We start from the raw sequence: 18,685 nt of genomic DNA on the forward strand, positions 1-18,685 counted from the left end.
GTAGCAGTGTTGGTAGTTCTCGCATGTGGACAGCAAAGCTGCTTCTTGTGCCAATGGGTGGCATTCAGGATGTTTTCTTTGTTGCCAGTTCTGTATTGAATTTCTTTTCCCCTGTTCCCTGAAATCAGATACATGGCTAAAATGAGTAACACGTTAAAATTGGCCCAAATTTATTATATATAGTAGTATTTGCAAGCTAACAGAGTAATATAACTGATTATTCTGATTAATTAAAATACAAATTCTGTCTCCAACTGTGTGGCACTGTAGTTGGCAAAGAGGTGGCCATTAACTATGAAACTTTTTTCATGTTAAGAAGCAAAGCATTGTCTCCCTGAGTTAAACTCATGTTTGCATCTATCAGTGTCCAAAATTGTCTCCATATCATCATCCTCAGTAGGTCCTGCAATAAAAATGTTTGCCAGATTTCCAATTTACTTTGAATATTCATGAATGTTAGGATGGATTAAACAGCAAATCCTGGCTTACTTCTAAATGAGTTTCAGGCGCTGTTCAATTTCTTGGCTTTACTACAAAGCTGCTGGGTTCAGCAATTTAGTTATATGCTCTGATTGACATTTACTGAAATGATTTCTGTTGTAATTTTTTTCTGATTGAAAATGTTTTGTAAGCCAGTCAGCCTTGTAATTTTAATAAAGCTAAATTTTCTTTTCACGGTGCTGTACCTGGCATTTCTTTTGGCCCATTGCTCTTAGATCCTACATAGGGTAGATGATTAGTAGAGCACCAGATGCATTAAAACACCTTAAAGCTGTGGTTTGGGTTTCTACTCTTTATTACTGCTCCTGCCCACTCTTCTTGCTTTAAGATATTGTAAAGATTGTGCATGTTTGAGCTATGCTTTGGTTTTGATGTGCTAATGATTCCAGTGTTTCTAACAAAAAAACACTCAATCTTTCTTGCAAGGGCTGAAGGAGAGATTTTAACACATACAGCAATTGTGTGATTGTACTTCAAATGTTTGGTTTTTAAAATTAATTGTTCTTGTATTTCAGTTGTTTCTTGAATTTTATTTTTTTTTAATTAAGGATTATGTGCTTGGCTAATTAATTTTTCTGATCACTTTTGCTTGTGAGTGTAAATTCCACAACAGCAATTCCTTGTAACAGCCAAAGTCTTTTTCCACAATGAAGTCTAATAAATAAAAAATTGACATTTCTAAATTAAAATACAGATGTTTGCATTAATTTGCGGTAATGATTGGAAAACTACTTTAGGAAAAATATTTTTTCACACAAATCTTCACATGCTCCTTTCAGCTCGCTAGAATCTGAAGATTTGGCTGTTCATTTGTATCCAGGAGCAGTTACTATTCAAGGTGTTCTCAGGAGGAAGACTTTGTTGAAAGAAGGCAAAAAACCTACAGTAAGATTTCTAATTAATTTTCTCACCTTCTTCCTTTGCCCAGTTATAAATACAATAAAATGGCCATATGTGCAACTAATTCAAGTGTCTGAGCTCTCATCTGCCTTGCTGATTAAGGCTTAGGGACACTGCTAGAGTTTGCATTCTTCCGTTTGGTGGGTTTATTGAGTGTATTAGGCTTTACCTGCAACCTGAGAAATGTAATGCTACATAAAATTTCTTACAATTACTGATAACTTCAAAAGAGAGGAGCATGTTTTGTCTTTCTGAACGTTAAGTGGATCCTAACAATTTATCAATAGATAATAACCCTTTAGTATTTGCATTGCAAATGCTTGATGATAAATTATAAATCAAAATACATATTCTTGACAGGGATACCTTATGGCAGTTCATGAAATGGAAAAGGGACAGATGTACTCTTAACTCAGTGAAGCATTCAATAGGAGTTGCAGAAAGTGTAAAATAAGATGCGGAAAATTTTTCTTAGATTAGTGAGGAAAGGCACATGCTCTTTCTGCTTTCTAGATTTTTTTAATGCATTCATAGGCCCACACGAATAACTAGAAACAGCAGCTTTGGAAACATGGCTGATGGTTTGGCTGAACAGTTAGTATGGTCATGTTTTTGCAGGATGATGCCTTTTATTTTACAGATCAATATTATGAAACATTTTGCTTCCTTTGCACTTTTGATTTTTTTCTTTTCTCTCTAGGTAGCATCTTGGACGAAATACTGGGTAGCACTGTGTGGAACCCAACTCTTTTACTACGCTGCAAAATCTCTGAAGGCTACAGAGAGAAAACATGTATGCAAAACAGGCATATTCCAGTTTCATCTGCCAAAATTAATGTGATTTCCTGATGTAAACACTGAGAGTAGCTCAGGATTTGCATGGCTTCTAGTCAGCACTATCCTCTCTTCCAGTCAGTCAATCACCTCATATGGATATGCCCTAATGGAAATATCGTGCACATTTATATGCTACACCAAGAACATCTGCTTTGCATATGCCACGGGTCTCTTTGAATTTGTTGGTCTATAAGGAAGGGAACTGTGTCATTGGGTCTGTCTGCTTTTCTGAGGTAGAAGTCCTATCTTTTGATGATCTCTAAGGCTTGCAGCAGTTCGGTGCTACTTGAAATCCAAACAGGCATTGATGTGGAAAGACTGAGAAGTCGCTATATATGGCATGTACTGATTTTCATACATGTGGTAAAATTAGACTACTCTTTTTCTCTTTAATCCTGTTATTCGTTAACTGCAGTGGAGTATACAACACTTCATATGCTAAGCAGAGAGCTAGCTGATGAGGCTGACTTTCCTTTTATTCACTGCAACTTTACTTGAAAGGAGTTAGAAATACTTTGCTTATGTGGGGAAGCAGTAAAAGGGCTTTCTGTAGATGTTCCAGGGATGTTATGATGTGTGTAGTTCCTGTTTTCACTGCTTAATTATAATAGAAGAGATGCTGCTGGAGGTTCTGTTAAGAAACTGGGTAAAATTTGAGATACTTGGATCTTTTTCTGGGGTCTTTCACTACTCGGAACCATTACTTATAGGTGCCTTGGCCAGTGTTTCAATTTTATTCCTGACAACTGTCATTGAAAAACATTTGCTTTGCATAAAGCTTATGTAATTGTACAAACTGAGATGTGCTTCTAGAGTCCCTGTAAGGGGGACGTTCTTACTTCTTTTTGGTACAAAATGCTGTTTTCTTATCCTAAAATTTTTATGTTCAGAGGGTAGAGATTTGAAGCATAAGATTTCTGATTAGTAGACTCCTGGATATTTGAATTTTCTGTCTGGAAAAAAAAGTCTTAATCTACAAAAAAATTTAGTATTTTCCACTTTTGTTGAAAGCAGTTCATTAAGAAACAGTAGTCTAATACTCAAAGTAGTTTGATAATAGCTATTTGCTTGTAGAAATATTTGCATAGTTTCTTTGCCCTCATCCATCTGCCCCACCCCTACTAGCTTTGATTGCTTAGGTGAAATCAAAACTGATCCTACTTAATTTGCCTTGCCAGGTAAGACAGCACTAGCCCAGACCAAAGGCCCAGTAGCCAAACATCCTGTCTCCTGGGTGTCTTTGGAGAAGTGCATGTGTTTGGATGCATTTGCCTCTGGTATCAGTGTAAATGTTATGGAAGGAGTCTGTCTCATTAAAAGTAAAGGTAGTTGGAAAGAGCAGACTTGTAAACTATTATGAGCAGAAATGTGAAGTATTAAAGCAAAAGCAGAGGAAAGAACCAAGAAAGAACTTGTGCTGGCGTTCTGTCACTAACAGTTAGTTGCTTGTTTTTTCTGGAAACGTTGAGAAATGGAAAAGAAATTTTTTTGTAATGTCAGACTTTGTGCTCCTGTTACTGATGCCTTTAGGCTTTATGCCAAAATTGCATTTTGTTTTCTTTTAAGAATAGACTATGCATTTGTAAGACTCTCTTGTCCACTGTCTGAATAGGTACAAGTATGGTAAAGTCTTCCAGAACTTCAACAATCGGAAGCTTTTTCAGTGTTGTATATAGATACTTTTAAACAATCTAAATAACATATGGGTTTAGAGAACTTGGAAAAATTACGTAATTTTATTGTTTGGGAATTAAATATATTGAATTTTTATGTGGTCCATTTGCTTATACGTTTCCTTCAGAATAACAGTTTTAATCATTTAAATGGTTTTGGCCTTTCTTTAGAAAAACTAAATGAAGTAAAAAGGTAACAGATGTAAAGATTCAAGTCTGGTTTCTGATCCTCTTGACTCTCTTACTGCAGAAGCCTTTACTTTTGTCTTGAAATGCAGTCATATCCATTTAGAATGCACTTTGAAAAAAAAAATTGACTTTTAATATTCCCTGAGTCACTAATGTGTTGTGATACCTACAACTGCTAAACTACTAGTGAACAGAGACTAGTGCCTAAGAAGCTGAAATCTGTCCTGCATCCTTATGTTCTCATGTTCATTTGTCCAAGGATGTGCCAGCAGGCCAGGAACAAAGTTTGCAGATAGAGGCTAGGAGGTGTTCAAGTCCATAATGCTGGCAGGATTACCCATCAGAAGCCTGCCAGCATTGTAGCTTGCAAATACTGGGCAGAGTTTGAGCAATGCAATTCCCAGGAAAAGGAGATGGAGGGACGGTAGTAAAAAGCAATGACTGCTAAAGCAGATCTATTTTTTTTTTTAACAGTTGGCTCTATGAAATTGGACTGAACTATCCAGCACAACCTTGGATTTGTCTGTACACAGATGATGTCTTGCTTTTGGCCTTTCAGGGCTGTGAACATATTTTGTTCTGTTAGATATACAGCATATTATGAAGCTCAGGTCTCTGATGTGGTTTCCCAGGCACAGTTAAAATAATATAATACCTATTAGCTATGGTTTGGATTGTCCTTTATTTAAATAAATAGTTCACAGTGAATGCACACATACTTCTGCTACAAAGGGTATTATAACACAGAGTGTAATCTCTTTGCTGAAATTAAAGTGGAAAATAACCCGGTAACTGCTGCAGGAGACTGAGGTTGGTGGATTAGGAAGAGAGGCTCCAGTTTATTAAACAGCCTAATAATAGGTGGTCAGCAATTTTGTTCAGCTAGTCTACCTGTGTTGTACTTCTAGCCTGGCTGTTGATGGCTTAGATTTCCATTCGTTTCACTACAGGATTATTGTACAAAGCCTCAGCTTTCATTCTGGAGTCTGGGAAGATGGCTTGCCAAGTGTCATGCTTCAGTTCCTGTTTGGTTTCATTTTCAGAAAGAAAGTTAATCGCGAGTGGGTAAACTGTAGATGGTCCACTATGTGTGGATAGCTAGTGCATGAGTATACCTTCACTGTGCAAATACTGTCCAGTGATACTCCTAAGAGGTCTGTTCTGCAAAATGAGGAGATTTGAGGCTAGATCTAGGTTTTGGTTTGTTACTGTCCAGATTAAATGGATAAAAAGGATGATGCTATCTACTTTGAAGCAGAATCTTTTTCAAAGATTGATACATTTGACATTTACCTAGGTAAAATATTCCAAGCATCTTCTGGGGCCATGTAAACATCTGTCTTTTCAGCTTCCTTTCTCAAGGCCTCCGTGACATGGAAAGGCATGCTGGCAATGAAAAAGTCAGTCTTCTATATATAAAGTTTCGTGGCTAGAGATCTCATGGTAACTGTGTCTTGATTACAGGCATGCTTTTGACTGTTCTGCTGCTGCTCTTGCTTCAGGCAGATGAGACTGAGGGCTTGGAATGCACTAACACTCAAAGCTCTTCCAGGCTTATGATAGCCAACCTCTTTGGAAAATTAACTCATAAAAATCCCAGTGTAATCCGGCAAAAGGGGCAACAAATCCCCTCTCTTAGTCACAGGCAAGCTAGCTCTTCTTCTCATGCCTATGGTCAAAGAAAAAGGAGTGCATCCAGTATAGGGTGTATAGTAGATGTGAATCTAGTCCAGAGGAAGAGGATGCTGTAGATACCTGGATGTGACAGACATTCTTGTGCTAGAGCTACTAAGAAAGGCTACTGAATATAATGAGCTTTGTACTTTAAATAGTGAACAGATTTCAGTTATTGCTAGAGTAATGGAAAGTTGTCTATAATGAGCATGTGAAATTCAGAACCCAGGAATGTGTGTAGAATGCTTAAGATTTTATCTTGTATTCTGAAATGGTACCCACAAACAAGCTTCTGTGATAAAACTGAGTACTTGTGCACCTTTAGAAAAGGACAATAGTAAAAATAGCCAACTTAAAATTAGTCTTAAAGAAAGCATTCACCTTGAAAAATGTGAATATGCCCATAAAAAAAAAAAAAAAACTGTTTATAGTGATCGGTCGTAAAGAATCTTGCCAATTTTTGTGACAACATAGCGTGCATGAGAGACTTTTCCATGTTTGTAGGTACTTGGACAGGCAACAGAGACTTCTTGAGGCTTCATTCTCAAGCATGAACCCTTGTTCATTCCAAGCCTTTCATTGCATGTTATATTCAGAACTAGACCTATTTACTGGCATTCTAGAAAACTTGGTAGTTTTCTGAAATGTCCTGACACTGAAATGTCCTGACAAAGAGCACTGTCATTCTAGGAAGTATGCTCAGCCACCAAGAAAATTATTTGAATATTAGAAAGCTGTAAATCCTTAACAGGAGATGAGGGGGAGATTTGTAGGTGCAAAAGGTTGGAGTGAAAAGTCTGTTCACAGGTTAATTCAGTGTTTTGGATTCAAAGAGTTATGTATAAATGCCTTTGAGCTCAGAACAACAACCACCAAAAATTTAACTTACGTGAAGCCTAGCAATGGAGCTCTGTAGTTTTCTATGTGTATAAGAAGTGTCATTCCAGTGGCCTGTATAAAAAAAGCAGAGGAGCCGGGAACGTTAAATTACAATGAAGCTTTCATTCCCTTCATGTTAACAAAGCAGACTTGCTGTTAGTGAGGCTCTGTACATCAGTGAAGAATGAACTGCCCTGGGGGACTATGTAAATGTGGAATACAAATCCAGCCCTGCACAGGAATGGAAAACTGACATCTGTTTTAAGTGATGATGGATTGATGCTGGCAGGAAGCACTTTTCTTCTGTGGAGCTTTATACTTTTTGAAGAGGTACCATGATTAACTAACTGTTTGGAATGAAATGAACAGGCAAGCTCTAGTGGTTTGATTGCATGGTAATTTCACATTTTGTATACCTACTGTTATATAACTAAGATAGGAAAGTGCAAATGTGCTGTTTTCATGAAATTCCAGAAATTAGTGCAGTTTAAGAGGTGCATTGTTGATTTGTAATCTATTAAAAACTGCTTTGTGACTCAAATTTCCACCGCTGTGAAAAAGACCTATTAACGCTTTGTTAGGACTACTTGGAAGTTTGTATTTGGCAAGTCCCTTTTAAGTGTAAGTTGTGTCATCTTAGTTTTTTGAAACAATGTCTTCAGTGGGTTCATAGCAAGTCCTGAATATATACTTCCTTTTTTTATTTTTAAAAATAAAAATAAAATTAGCTATATCTGTATTTTGTTCCCTTTCCCTATCTTTATTCCTTCTTTCAGATAAAATTCCTTAACTTTTTTTATTACTGACTAGAATCTTCACAGAAATTTTAGTTTCTATTTGGAAAGAAATTACATTATCTGGCCCTCACTGTAATGAAGTGTTACCTGATAGAGCTTTATAATTTACTTCCTCTTCTTATGAGGTGTTACTAAATCTGTCCACCTCCCAAAGGCAGTAGAGTTACTTAACTTTAGTATATGTGGTTCTACAGGTCTTATGAGGAATAGCCTTTTCCCACAGTTTTTATCCGTAGTAATATCCAAAAAAAGGGCATCCATTTTGAAGTTTGGCAGGCAGGTCTTTCCTAAGAACAGTCATCATCACTTTTACACTTAAGCTGTTTGTACAAGCATCCCTTCAAAGTTCCCAGGCTTTTATATTTCTGCTGACGTTACATAAATGTCAGCTGAACATCACTGGTAGGAACTTGTGATGGAATGGTTCCTGCAAGTGTAACTATAGCGGCTTAAAAGAGGGCAGTACACAGATGATGCATTCAGAAGTTTGTAAGATACAGAGAGACTGGACTCTTAAATTAGTTTGAACTTGATTAAAATACTTTTTGTTTCAAATCTTGGTCTAACTTCTGTTCATTTAAAGTTCTAATGTATTTTAAACTGAGGTTTAAAATGTAGCCTGTTGCACAAGTCCCAGACAGATAAATTTACCTGGACATTCAAGGTCTACAGGTAATCTGTGGCATAGATTAGAATAACTGACATTAGATTTGCAGTGGAATTTTTTTTGTAAAGTCATTATATTCTCATATAGAGAATATTCTTACAAATTCCTATTACTTTGCTTGTGATACCAGCAAACTTACTAGCCGTAATGCCTCCCTTTGCTGAACCAGTGTTCTAGATTTGCAATGGTAATGCAATATTTCTAAAATGAAACAGAAGAAATTTGATGCTTAGTGTTGTAAATCTGCATATATTAGTGTCATAATATTTAATTACACAGTTATGTTATCCTGTCCACAGGGCTTGCTATGTTTAATTACAGACTATTATCATTAATGCATGTTACCTTTGAATGATTATGGCACAGACAAGTTTAATTCTTCTGTTTGTTAACAGTGGAGAGATTAGCTTTGCCTTTGTTAATGCGGTTTTTTGAACTGTGGTATGCGTACACGTGCAATAATGTGGTGAGGAATGCTGTTGTATTCATACAGCGCAGTTTAGATGTCTGTTGGCACGTTTTGAGACTGTGATATTCCTTTTGTTTTGAATATCATTATTATAAGCTCTGTTTACACTAATTCCATATAAAATTCATAAACTTTCTTAATTTCATCAAGTGCTATGCTTCCTTTGAAATTATTACGTCTCTTTAACAGTGTCACTGAGAAGTGCCCTTTTGAATACTTGTTCTGTGCAGTACAGTCTGACTGCCTGAAGCTTCTCGTTTTACTTTAGTTTACATCTCTGCTTGTATTTTCAGTTCAAATCCACGCCAAGTAAGAATGTGTCAGTGGTGGGCTGGATGGTGATGATGGCAGATGACCCTGAGCATCCAGATCTCTTCTTACTGACTGATTCTGAGAAGGGTAAGCAATGCTAGCACCAAGAGTGCAGTAATTCCCAAAATAAACATTTGCTTTGCTGAGGTATTCATAAGCAACTAAATGAAATTGGAAGGATGTTACCTTTCACTTACTCAGCTGCTCTCCAACATGTTATGTTTGCCTTTAGAATGCTGTGGGAGCAGTTGTCCATGAAGAATCTTTAGAGTCTGTTACATTCTAAGCACTCTCCAAACTCTTAACACCACCAGTTGTGATTTTTATTCAAAGCATTCATCTGCATTCTTTTCAACTATATTTAGACCACTCAGGGGCATTTTCACGTATGTGAAAATGTAAGTAACAATAAAAAAAAAATGAAATATTCAGCTAACACTAGGTGCTTGACCAGTCCCCTCTACTCTCCAAATGAAAACCAAAAACCAAACCATCTGTTCAAATGTAGCGCTATTACCAGAGGGAGAAAACCTAAGAGATCTTGACTGTTTTGCAGAGAAGCCTTGACTTCCATTACTCCAATGTTGTGCCCTGGTTTCAGTTTAAACTGAAGAAATTGTTACTTTTCCATAGAGTTCAAAGTATGCAGAAAGACCATCATTAGAAGTTCTGATGAAGGGGCTTAACATCATTTGTTGCTTTGTCTACTTCACTTCTTCGTACATTTTATTTCCGAGCATCTATTCTAGCACCGCTGATACGTGGTGTAAATTATGAATGCTTGTCAGCTTAAACTCAGCAACAGCAACCTGAAATGTTTTTGTAATCCTTGGCCTTTCTGAACCCAAGCAAGCACGGTATAACATGAGACAAAGAAAATACTAGTCTGAAATGTATCAATACGTTTAGGAACAATTTTCAAATATTTTCAAAGGTAGCTTTCAAGAGTGCATTACAGTGCTATCTTGCACTTCATGAAAAAAACTATGAAATGATATTATAAACAAATTGCAATAATGACAGTGAACAAAACCACTTTTGTTGTATGGATCTGAGAAATGTTTTGTTCTTTCCTAGTTGACACTGGTGTTAGTTGAAATCTAGAATGTTGGAAAGGAAGACAGGCAAGCTGAAACTTCTCTCGCACTACGTCAAACAATTAAGTTGCACCTATGCCAGATGAAGTGTAAAGTTATATAAGCCTTCTGCTATTAAATTTTTTCATAATGTTTTAATTTAGAGTTACTTGAGTATGGATAGGATTTAAGTATATAGTAATGTTTGTGCTTCTTTATCGGTCTTTTCTCTGCCTTTTTCACTCAGGAAATTCATATAAATTTCAAGCTGGAAACAGAATGAATGCAATGCTGTGGTTTAAACACCTGAGTGCTGCCTGCCAAAGCAACAGACAACAGGTGAGAGCAAGATGTTGAAAAGGGATATGAGTTTTTAAGAGCTCAGAACTGGCAGGTCTTCAGGATGACCGAGCTGTTGCTGATCTCTCTGTATGAAGAGCAATGTACTCCGAGCAGCCTGTGCATCGATTTCACAGGGTTATTGATTTGCTTTAGCTTTCCTGTTCGTCCCTTTGCAAACAAGTCCTCAGAGCCTCTGTGCTAATGAAGAAATATTTGGGGCTATCTTGAGGCTAATTTAAGGCAGTTGGGGAAATTGAAAGAATGCTTTAAAAGATCTGTCCAAGTGGCAGTACTTTTGTCATTGCCCATTTTAAAAAGGCTATTTTACAGTTATATAAAAAGCTGTAAACTATAGCATTCAATATCAATTCCAGATAACTCCCATAGTGCTATTTTGTCAGGTCTTGGGCATGCGTATTTACTGTTGTTTGTATGAAAAATGTACTAAAGAAAATACAGTTTAGTCCAGGGTACATTTGGCAGACTTTAAAGGCAAAAGTAGAATTTTCCATTAATCAAAAAAGACTACTCCAACCCCTGTTAAGCTCTGTTCCCATATAAATTCTTACTGACATTTTACATCAGCAAAATCCTTTTTAAGTTACCTCTTCGTCTTCCTGAAATCTCCCCTTTCCTTTGCACATTTGTTTATGGAGTTCCCAGAGAGAAAGTGTTTCAAGGGGAAACAAAAGGACCTTTCCAGATCCCTCAGTGCGTTCTTGTTCAGTTCTGCCTCTCAGAGAAATCTAAGGAGTAAGGGGGGTTGCAGAATCTCCGTTGGAAGTATTTGAGACAATGCAAAGAAGAGGAAATTGTGTTCCTGGCTGAAGAATGTGGGAATAGTAGCAAATAGTGGCAAAAAGTTTGCAAGAAAGTGGTGGCTTCCAGGCAAGCCTGAAAACTGCCCTCTGAGGACAGCATTTATTCAATAAGGCTTAACAATACTATTTAATGCAAACTTGTTTAAAACATTCAACCTCTAACTTGTGCAAAAGCAGCAGGCTTAAGGATCTTGGCAAGGCTTCCTGTGGAAAATATGACAGCAAAGTGAAGATAAGCGTAGGAGATTTTAAAAGGAAAAAAATGAGGGGAAGATTAATGAAAAAAACCTACCACTAAAAGGCCAAAATGCCTCCTACCATAATTTGTTGAGTATTATCTGTTTTCTGGCATGTGTACTTGTACTCTGTGGGTTCTTGCAGCATAGTTGTTCCCATAGAAGCAGCAGTGCTTCACACAAACATTAGGTTACAAAGGTTGATTTACCAAATGAGTCAGGGCGGGGGATGGAAATCCTGTCAATTTTTTCTCTTGATCAGGATTTGATCCTGAGGAGTGGTTTCCTTAGATGCCTTATGGTACTGTTTAAAATGGAAGATCTTGTTTGCTTGTTAGCAGTATGACTGCTTAAGAAGGATTGGGTGTTTAAATGTACTTTTGCTAGAGTATAGACACCTACCCAGTTGAATAATATTGGGAACTATTTTAATATATATTATTTTTAATTTTAATGGTGGAACTTTAGACCAGTTGATCATTCTTGATTCTACAACTAAATGATAAATGTAAAGCAAGAGATGCATGCTTCACATCTGACCAAAGTGGGTATTTTTTGACAGTCATCAGGAATGTTCTGTCTCTTTAGTAACCTGAGTAAACAAGAGATGTTGCTGTCACACAAATTCCTGATGGAGAGAAAATGGGGATATAAACTAATGTAATGCAAACTAGCTTCAATGGTCATGAAAGGGGGTGATGTCTGCAGCAGGCATTCAGGTTTCCTATGGGAAAAGCCCAGGCAAGTGTTTATGCCTCATTTTTTTTAATTATTCTTAAAAATACTAGAGAGCCTAAATCAATCACTGACCTGTGCTCCAAGAATTCTCTAGTTGGAACTCAAGTGAGAAGGTTCTGCTTGTGTATTTCGGTGCTGAGATTTGTCATTTTAAGGTTATTTTGCTGACAACTTAAATCTTAAATGTCATCAAAATTATTAATATCTACAGCCATATAATGAAATTATAAACCGTGCAGCAGTTTAATATCTTGGTTATACCTGGGTTTTCTACAACTCTCAGTATAGTTGTACTGCTGAGTGCTAGTTGCATTCCTCCTCCCCTTCCTTTTGAGACAGAATGAGCGTTAGTGATGTGCATTTAAACAGATGGCTAGTCTGTGAAACAGTGGAATGTAAGTAGCTACTACCCAAATTAAAATCTGCTATCACTTGCATTTTTGTTTTCAGGTTCCTGCCAACTTGATGACCTTTGAATAATAGGCTAATTCAAAACAACAACAACAACAAAAAAAAAAGAACAATTTGAACCATCTCATAATTGAGAACGAGGTCCTGATGAAAAATGTGCCAGCTGTATTCTGTGCCAGAACAGAGCCTGTCAACTCAATCTCTGAACTCTGGAGCCCTGAACAAAACCACTAATGGTTGGGGAGTGGAGTGCCCCAAACTAAAAAAGGAGTTGCAACATGAATTGCCATGGACCATGCTTCGTTATATTCTCTGAACTGACCTGTGGAAACCACTGCCTTAAAGAGTGAAAGGAAAAACAACATGAAACACCAAATAGTGTGTGTGAAACTTCTGGCGGTGCTGTGTTTGAGTTAAATAGATTGTAGCTAGTTTGAGTTTCTTTTAACTTTATACTAATTTTGAAAATAACTCACCTTTTTAGGCATTCTTAAGAAAACAAGCAAACCGGTGTTCAAGAGTTGTATCGAAAGCTATGTATGAACTGGGTAAAGCAGGTACTACAAGTTCTAGAGGTGTTGTTTAGACTATACCAGGCGTTCTTGATGGGAGCATGTCCCAGGCACACTTAGCCTGGAGCAATGTTATTTCTCTCAGACCTACAAGTATAAGAAATGTAACAACTGCAAGTTTAAAATAGCAGTAAGCTTGCAAACCTTAGTACTGTATGGGAGCCACATTCCTTACGAGTGGCACAAAGGCTGAGCACTTACACACCAAAAAATTTTTCAGTACGTTTTTACCCAATTCCCGGTTAAAAATGTAGTTCACATGTTTTGGGTGGTCTGTGTGTGTGTGTGAGACAAAACTGAAAGCACTGTTGGGTCAGAACTGAGTGTTTTCTTCCCGTTTGTTTCTACACCTGTCACTCACCTAAAGGTTGAAAGACAAAAAAACCAACACCTGGGTATAGCTCATGGAGACATTTTACTTCTCTGGATATCTGTTAATTATCATTTAGGGACCACTGTTAGTGTATGGTGTTTCATAATATCACTTAGAATCTACGTTTTAAAAAGATAGAGGCACAATTTCAAGCTTTCATGTTCTCATTTGGCAATAATTGATTTTAGTATCTGTCTTGGTCAAAGTAGTTGACATTGTGTGGTATTGATAACATGGCCTAAAGCAGACCTTACGTACAGAAGCTCTTTTGATCTTCAGGCAAAAAGTTAATTTATCAGAAGGTAGGATAACCTAAGGAGAGTAAAGATGTGGGACTATCAAAATTCCATTCTTGACAGGAATGATTCTTGGTCACTGAAATGACTCACAGAAAAACTTTATGTTTGTAAAAAGGGAGCCATGCTTTATATGTGTGTGTTATGCTTAAGACTGATACTTGCTTTATTTGGGTTTCCTTGCCGTCACCTAGATACAGTTTCCTGGATGATTAATCTATCTTTCATCTTCAAAAATACAATCTTTGTAAAGCAAGGAAGCATTGTCCAAAATATGACTCCGATATCAGAACTTTGAAGTCTGTGAAAAAGTAGCAGCTGTTCCATTGACATTGTGGTTTAGTGTCCATAAAGATTCCACCATGAATACTCCTTTTTAAAAAGAAACAAGCTACCTACCAGTCTGTGGCAGAGTTCTCTGACTATCTAATAAAGGTTTCTACTAGTAGTTATTATTTTGAAAATGTACAGTTTGTTTATTGTATCTGAGTAGAAGCCTATAAATTCTTTTTTTTTTATTTTTTTCCAGAGTCAAATTAATGTCTTAATGGAAATTATTAATTTCTGATTTCTGGGGGGCAAAAAAGAAGGATAATCCAATGTCACAGTAAGAAAACAGAACGCAAAAAACCCCAACCACTTGGTAATGCAGAGTGAAAGGTAATAGGCTGGTTTATGTTTCCAAAAATTGTTCTTGTGAATTGGGTCTTGGTAGAAAGAAAACAGTAGAAGGATGCTTCTGTCGGAATTATACCACAAGCACTGTGGGAATTTGTGTCCCTTCTCAATTTTTTTTTTGATGTTTGATGGGGAATAAATAGTCTGTTCTGATCCTGAAGTCATGTATTTTGGTAGGGGGTTGCTTGTGCTGAATCCCTCTGCAATTCACACATCTCCCAAGTTTACCCATGTTGGGTGTATAGTAAAGACAGCTTCTTCATTGCCAGCAGTGTTACCATAGTAGACTTGGCACAACTTTAGTTTTGTTCTTTTCATTTTAAAAGTTAATTAGTGTGTGTTTATTCTCAACTAAGTGTTTTTTAACAGTGTGTGTACTTTTTTAAGTATTGTGGATAATAGCCTGTGGATTTTGAACTTTTAAATAAGCTATTATAGGTTCATTGCAGGATAACTGTATTTGTTCTTCTGTTAGTGAAAGGAAACATGCAACTGGGAGCCACAGCCTGACATCACACAGCTTTGCTAAAGACAGAGCCAGGTCAGAAGTTGTCATTTATTGTTTTGGGGGCGGAGTGGTGTTGCATTTTTCCAGCTGTTTTGAGTTAGGTTTTTATGGTAGGAAGATGGTGGGGAAAAATGTTCACAAATCATCATTTAGCGAATTGTTGCTGTTACCAGCTTTCATTGTTCTTAGGCCTCCTGCTCTTCCTTGGGTTTCTACCCTCAGATACACTGTCTTTTGTGGGAGAGATTGAATACTGTGGGAGGAGTTTCTTAAAATGGGCAGCCAAAATAACTGCAGTAATTAATGACAACACGGAAAACACTATTGGCACTTGTTACAGTGAGTGGTTCAGTACTTTCCTATTGTTTATCTCCAATTTAGCCACATAGCCCTACAGGACAACACAGAAATACTGAAATGTTATATATTTTGAGATAAATGGTGCTCAGAAGGAAGTGGTGGTTTTGTGCCTTGAGGGAAAGCTACCTCAGCTAAGCTTTGGAAAGACTCAGACAAGTCAATACGCTATCAAGTACGTAGTAATGCTCTTTTTTAAAAAAAAAAAAAAGAGGCTTAAAAAATTAAATTATTAAAACCAATGCTGAGAAAACAAGAACATCAACGACCTCATGATATTCAGTCAGGACTGTCATCCAGACTACTTCAGATAGTTGGCAGTTTCTCTTTGTTTTTCATTTTTAATGTATTGTTCTAATTCTTTACCTTGTTAATAACCACTGAAATACTTCAGCTAATATTTGTCACTTCGTTTCTTAATGGTTTGATTTTGAAATTAAAGATGCCCCTTACAGTTCTCTGTTTTGGAGGCATATGAGCAAAAAGTATTCAGAATAGATCTTCATAGCAAGACTTCATGTGTAAACCACCTGATGACTGCTAACCACTTTGTTAGCTACACTAACAGTCTGGGGAAAGATTGAACAACAGGGAGTATCTGATTCATGAGGTTGGTGCAGCACATTAGAAGTACATAACATTGTACTGGTTGTTGAATACTTACTGCTAACTTTTGTCTTTCTAACTTAATCCGTGCTACTTTTGGCTAGGTTTTTCAAACCTGACTTCTATTCCAGTGTTCTTAGAAATCAAATAGAGAGATCTATTTTTGAAATATTCTGATAATTTGAGTAAACATAGATCATTCCAGACACATATTTCATTACTCAGACATTTCATGCCAGTGGAATATTACTCGGGCTATTACGATTCATCAAGTATTTAGGTACAAGCTGTAGGCATTAAAACTACAAATACTAAATGAATGCATATAAGTAATGAATGAGCTTTAGCACCCAGCTTTAAAATTTTGTTAGCTCTTTTAAACTAGCATGAAAATCGTATCCTACTTAAGAAAGATCTGAAAAGGAAAATACGGTAATGGCAGACATTATTTGTCCACTCTGCAGCTAGCACATTAAACAGCCCCCTAGTTACGCAGATACTTTAGCCTCCTGCTTGAGGAATTGGTCTCTCTCTTGTGGAATCAGCTGATTAACTTTCCTCCTCAAAAAGCAACTGCAGAGCACTTGAACTTTTACCAAGAGAAGTGTTTACAGCAGTATGCATATTTGAAAACATACTGGGAGCAAAGGAAAGCATAAAAAAACATAGCAGGATTTTTAATTATCTTTTCCTCACTAGAAGTAAACTAATCTAATCCATTTTTTCTTGCAACATCAGCCTCCTCTATTCGCATTTATACTTTTTCAACAATAGTCCTCCTCTATTGGTATCAGACATAACAAATGTTAAAAGGAAATGCTTTCCCTTTCAGCAGAAGTAATTGCAGTTTTTTTGTGCCGCTGAGGCACTCGAGAAGGTGATGTCCCTTTTGATAAAAGGCAAATCGATCTTGTGGTTTTGGATAACTGTAGCAAATCTTGTTCAAATCAAGATTAGATAAATCATGGGATGTTGTTTCTTCTGGCTCTGTCAGTGGCATTTTTCTTCATTCATTATCCTTTGATTTTATTTTTTTTTTTGTATGCTAACTCACCAGAATTAGTAGTTCCAATCTTTTCCATGGCTGGGTGTAGTAAGCTGCCTGTTGCAAGCATCAAGACACCAGGGCTGGTACTAAACCACATGAGTTAATTGCTTATTTTCCCTATAAGGACAAGTTTTACAAGTTGTGTTATTATTTCAGTATTGCCCTTTTTCTTTAATCTTTCTTCAAAAGTGGCTTGTGCATAAGGTGATCTGGCTTGTAAAAGAATCTGTATGAGTGGACATGGAATTTGTTTTCAGGGGTTATCCTTTTTTTGAAACTGTCATTCTAATTTGTAATGCATCAAAAGGAGGGTGAGTGCTTGGATTTAAGGAGGACATTTTGTCAGTGCCTTATAATTAACTTGAAGACCAATTCCTTCACTTCAGTGCTGAGAGTATCACAATGGCAGACTTGCATAATGTGTCCTTGATGTACCAAGGGGTGACATTCCTTACAGTCATTGTGTTTCTGGAGAAGTTGTTTTGGTCAATATAAAATAGTTGTGGCTTGAGTTGCTTTAATATTTTTTTCCTGTATTTGAATAGCCTTTTTCGGGAAAAATACAGAGGTGTTTGGTAGCTTGGGCTTGTTCAGCTTTTATGATAAGTAGCTCGGACTTCTTAAAATTTAATTTATTTTTATTTTGGTATGTCTAATAGATTTAGTTGGGGGGGGAGGGGGAGAGGGGGGCAGGAGGAGGGGGGGAACTGAGGAGGGTAATACAAGTCATGGTTTAGACCACATGAATTTAGGAGGTCACATTATTAGAGAGGAGCTTGCTTTTCTCTCTCCCATTTTGATTTAAACGTTGATGAGCATTCTTACAAGAAGATTTATTTACAAGCTTTTCGTTAATGTAAAATAAATGCTACAGGAAAAAAAACTGTTTGGGGAAAGAGAAGGCTTGGATAAATCTTACTCTTAATATCCCATAAGCTTAGTTCTGTATGTTGTATTTCTAGTGCCAAGACTATGTAGAGAAGTACTGTCCTTCACTGAAACAACTCCTAGAGATTGTTTTAGTAGCAAGATTTTATAAGCTTTGGAAGGGGAAATGAAAGAAAGAAGGTGTTGCTCTTAAGCAATTAAATATTTGTTTTTCTGGAACACATCCTTATAAAAACGTAGCAGATTTACTATAGTGTTTATAAATTCAGATGTTGGAAAGGGAAGGATAATTTGAAAATTAATCATCTGCTTTCTAAGAATCTTCAAAGACAATAGGAGAGTTAGATCAGAGGAGAAAAGACAGATTACTTAGCTGCGCCTGTTGCAGAACAGAGCTGACAACTTTTCTTGAAGTTACTTTGCTAAAAAAAAAGGTATATGAAGTGGAATGAAATGCAAGTCCCTGCAGATCATGGCATGGTTATGGCTGTTAGCCTGATCTCACTTTTGAATGACTAAAAGCATCGTAGATATTCCATTTCCTTTGTGTGTTTGACTAGCATATTATTTCTCTTTATTTGGGTAGGTTCTGGCCTTCACATGTGTTTCCTGGAGGTATTTCTTACCATTCCAAGGCTGTTCACAGATGAAACTGAAAAGCAGTATAAATCAATTAAATGTTGAAATAAAGGTTTTTTTGCTGCCTTGTTTACAGGCACTTCTATCTCCTTGTATACAGGAGCATATCCATTCAAATACTACTGTACTGAAGCGTGAGAAGCACCAGGAAATCATATATATGTTTTATAATAATCCTGTAAGGACCAACCATCACTG

General features: G+C 36.8%; 1 protein-coding gene across 10 annotated transcripts in view; it reads left to right on the forward strand.

Annotated features, from left to right (window-relative positions):
* The window catches only part of RALGPS2 (Ral GEF with PH domain and SH3 binding motif 2), a 137,751-nt gene extending 123,520 nt beyond the window's left edge, over nucleotides 1–14,231 (forward strand). For all 10 annotated transcript variants that reach the window (XM_042805170.1, XM_042805172.1, XM_042805193.1 and 7 more), the window contains 5 exons: nucleotides 1,281–1,386; nucleotides 2,102–2,194; nucleotides 8,880–8,985; nucleotides 10,222–10,313; nucleotides 12,562–14,231. In XM_042805170.1, the coding sequence (XP_042661104.1) occupies nucleotides 1,281–1,386; nucleotides 2,102–2,194; nucleotides 8,880–8,985; nucleotides 10,222–10,313; nucleotides 12,562–12,591 (427 nt within the window). In that variant the 3' untranslated portion in view covers nucleotides 12,592–14,231. The remainder of the gene's footprint in view (nucleotides 1–1,280; nucleotides 1,387–2,101; nucleotides 2,195–8,879; nucleotides 8,986–10,221; nucleotides 10,314–12,561) is intronic.
* The last annotated feature ends 4,454 nt before the right edge of the window (nucleotides 14,232–18,685 follow it).

This window comes from Tyto alba, unplaced genomic scaffold (assembly GCF_018691265.1).
Source record: "Tyto alba isolate M040663 unplaced genomic scaffold, T.alba_DEE_v4.0 Super-Scaffold_1000006, whole genome shotgun sequence".
Classification (NCBI taxonomy): Eukaryota; Metazoa; Chordata; class Aves; order Strigiformes; family Tytonidae; genus Tyto; species Tyto alba.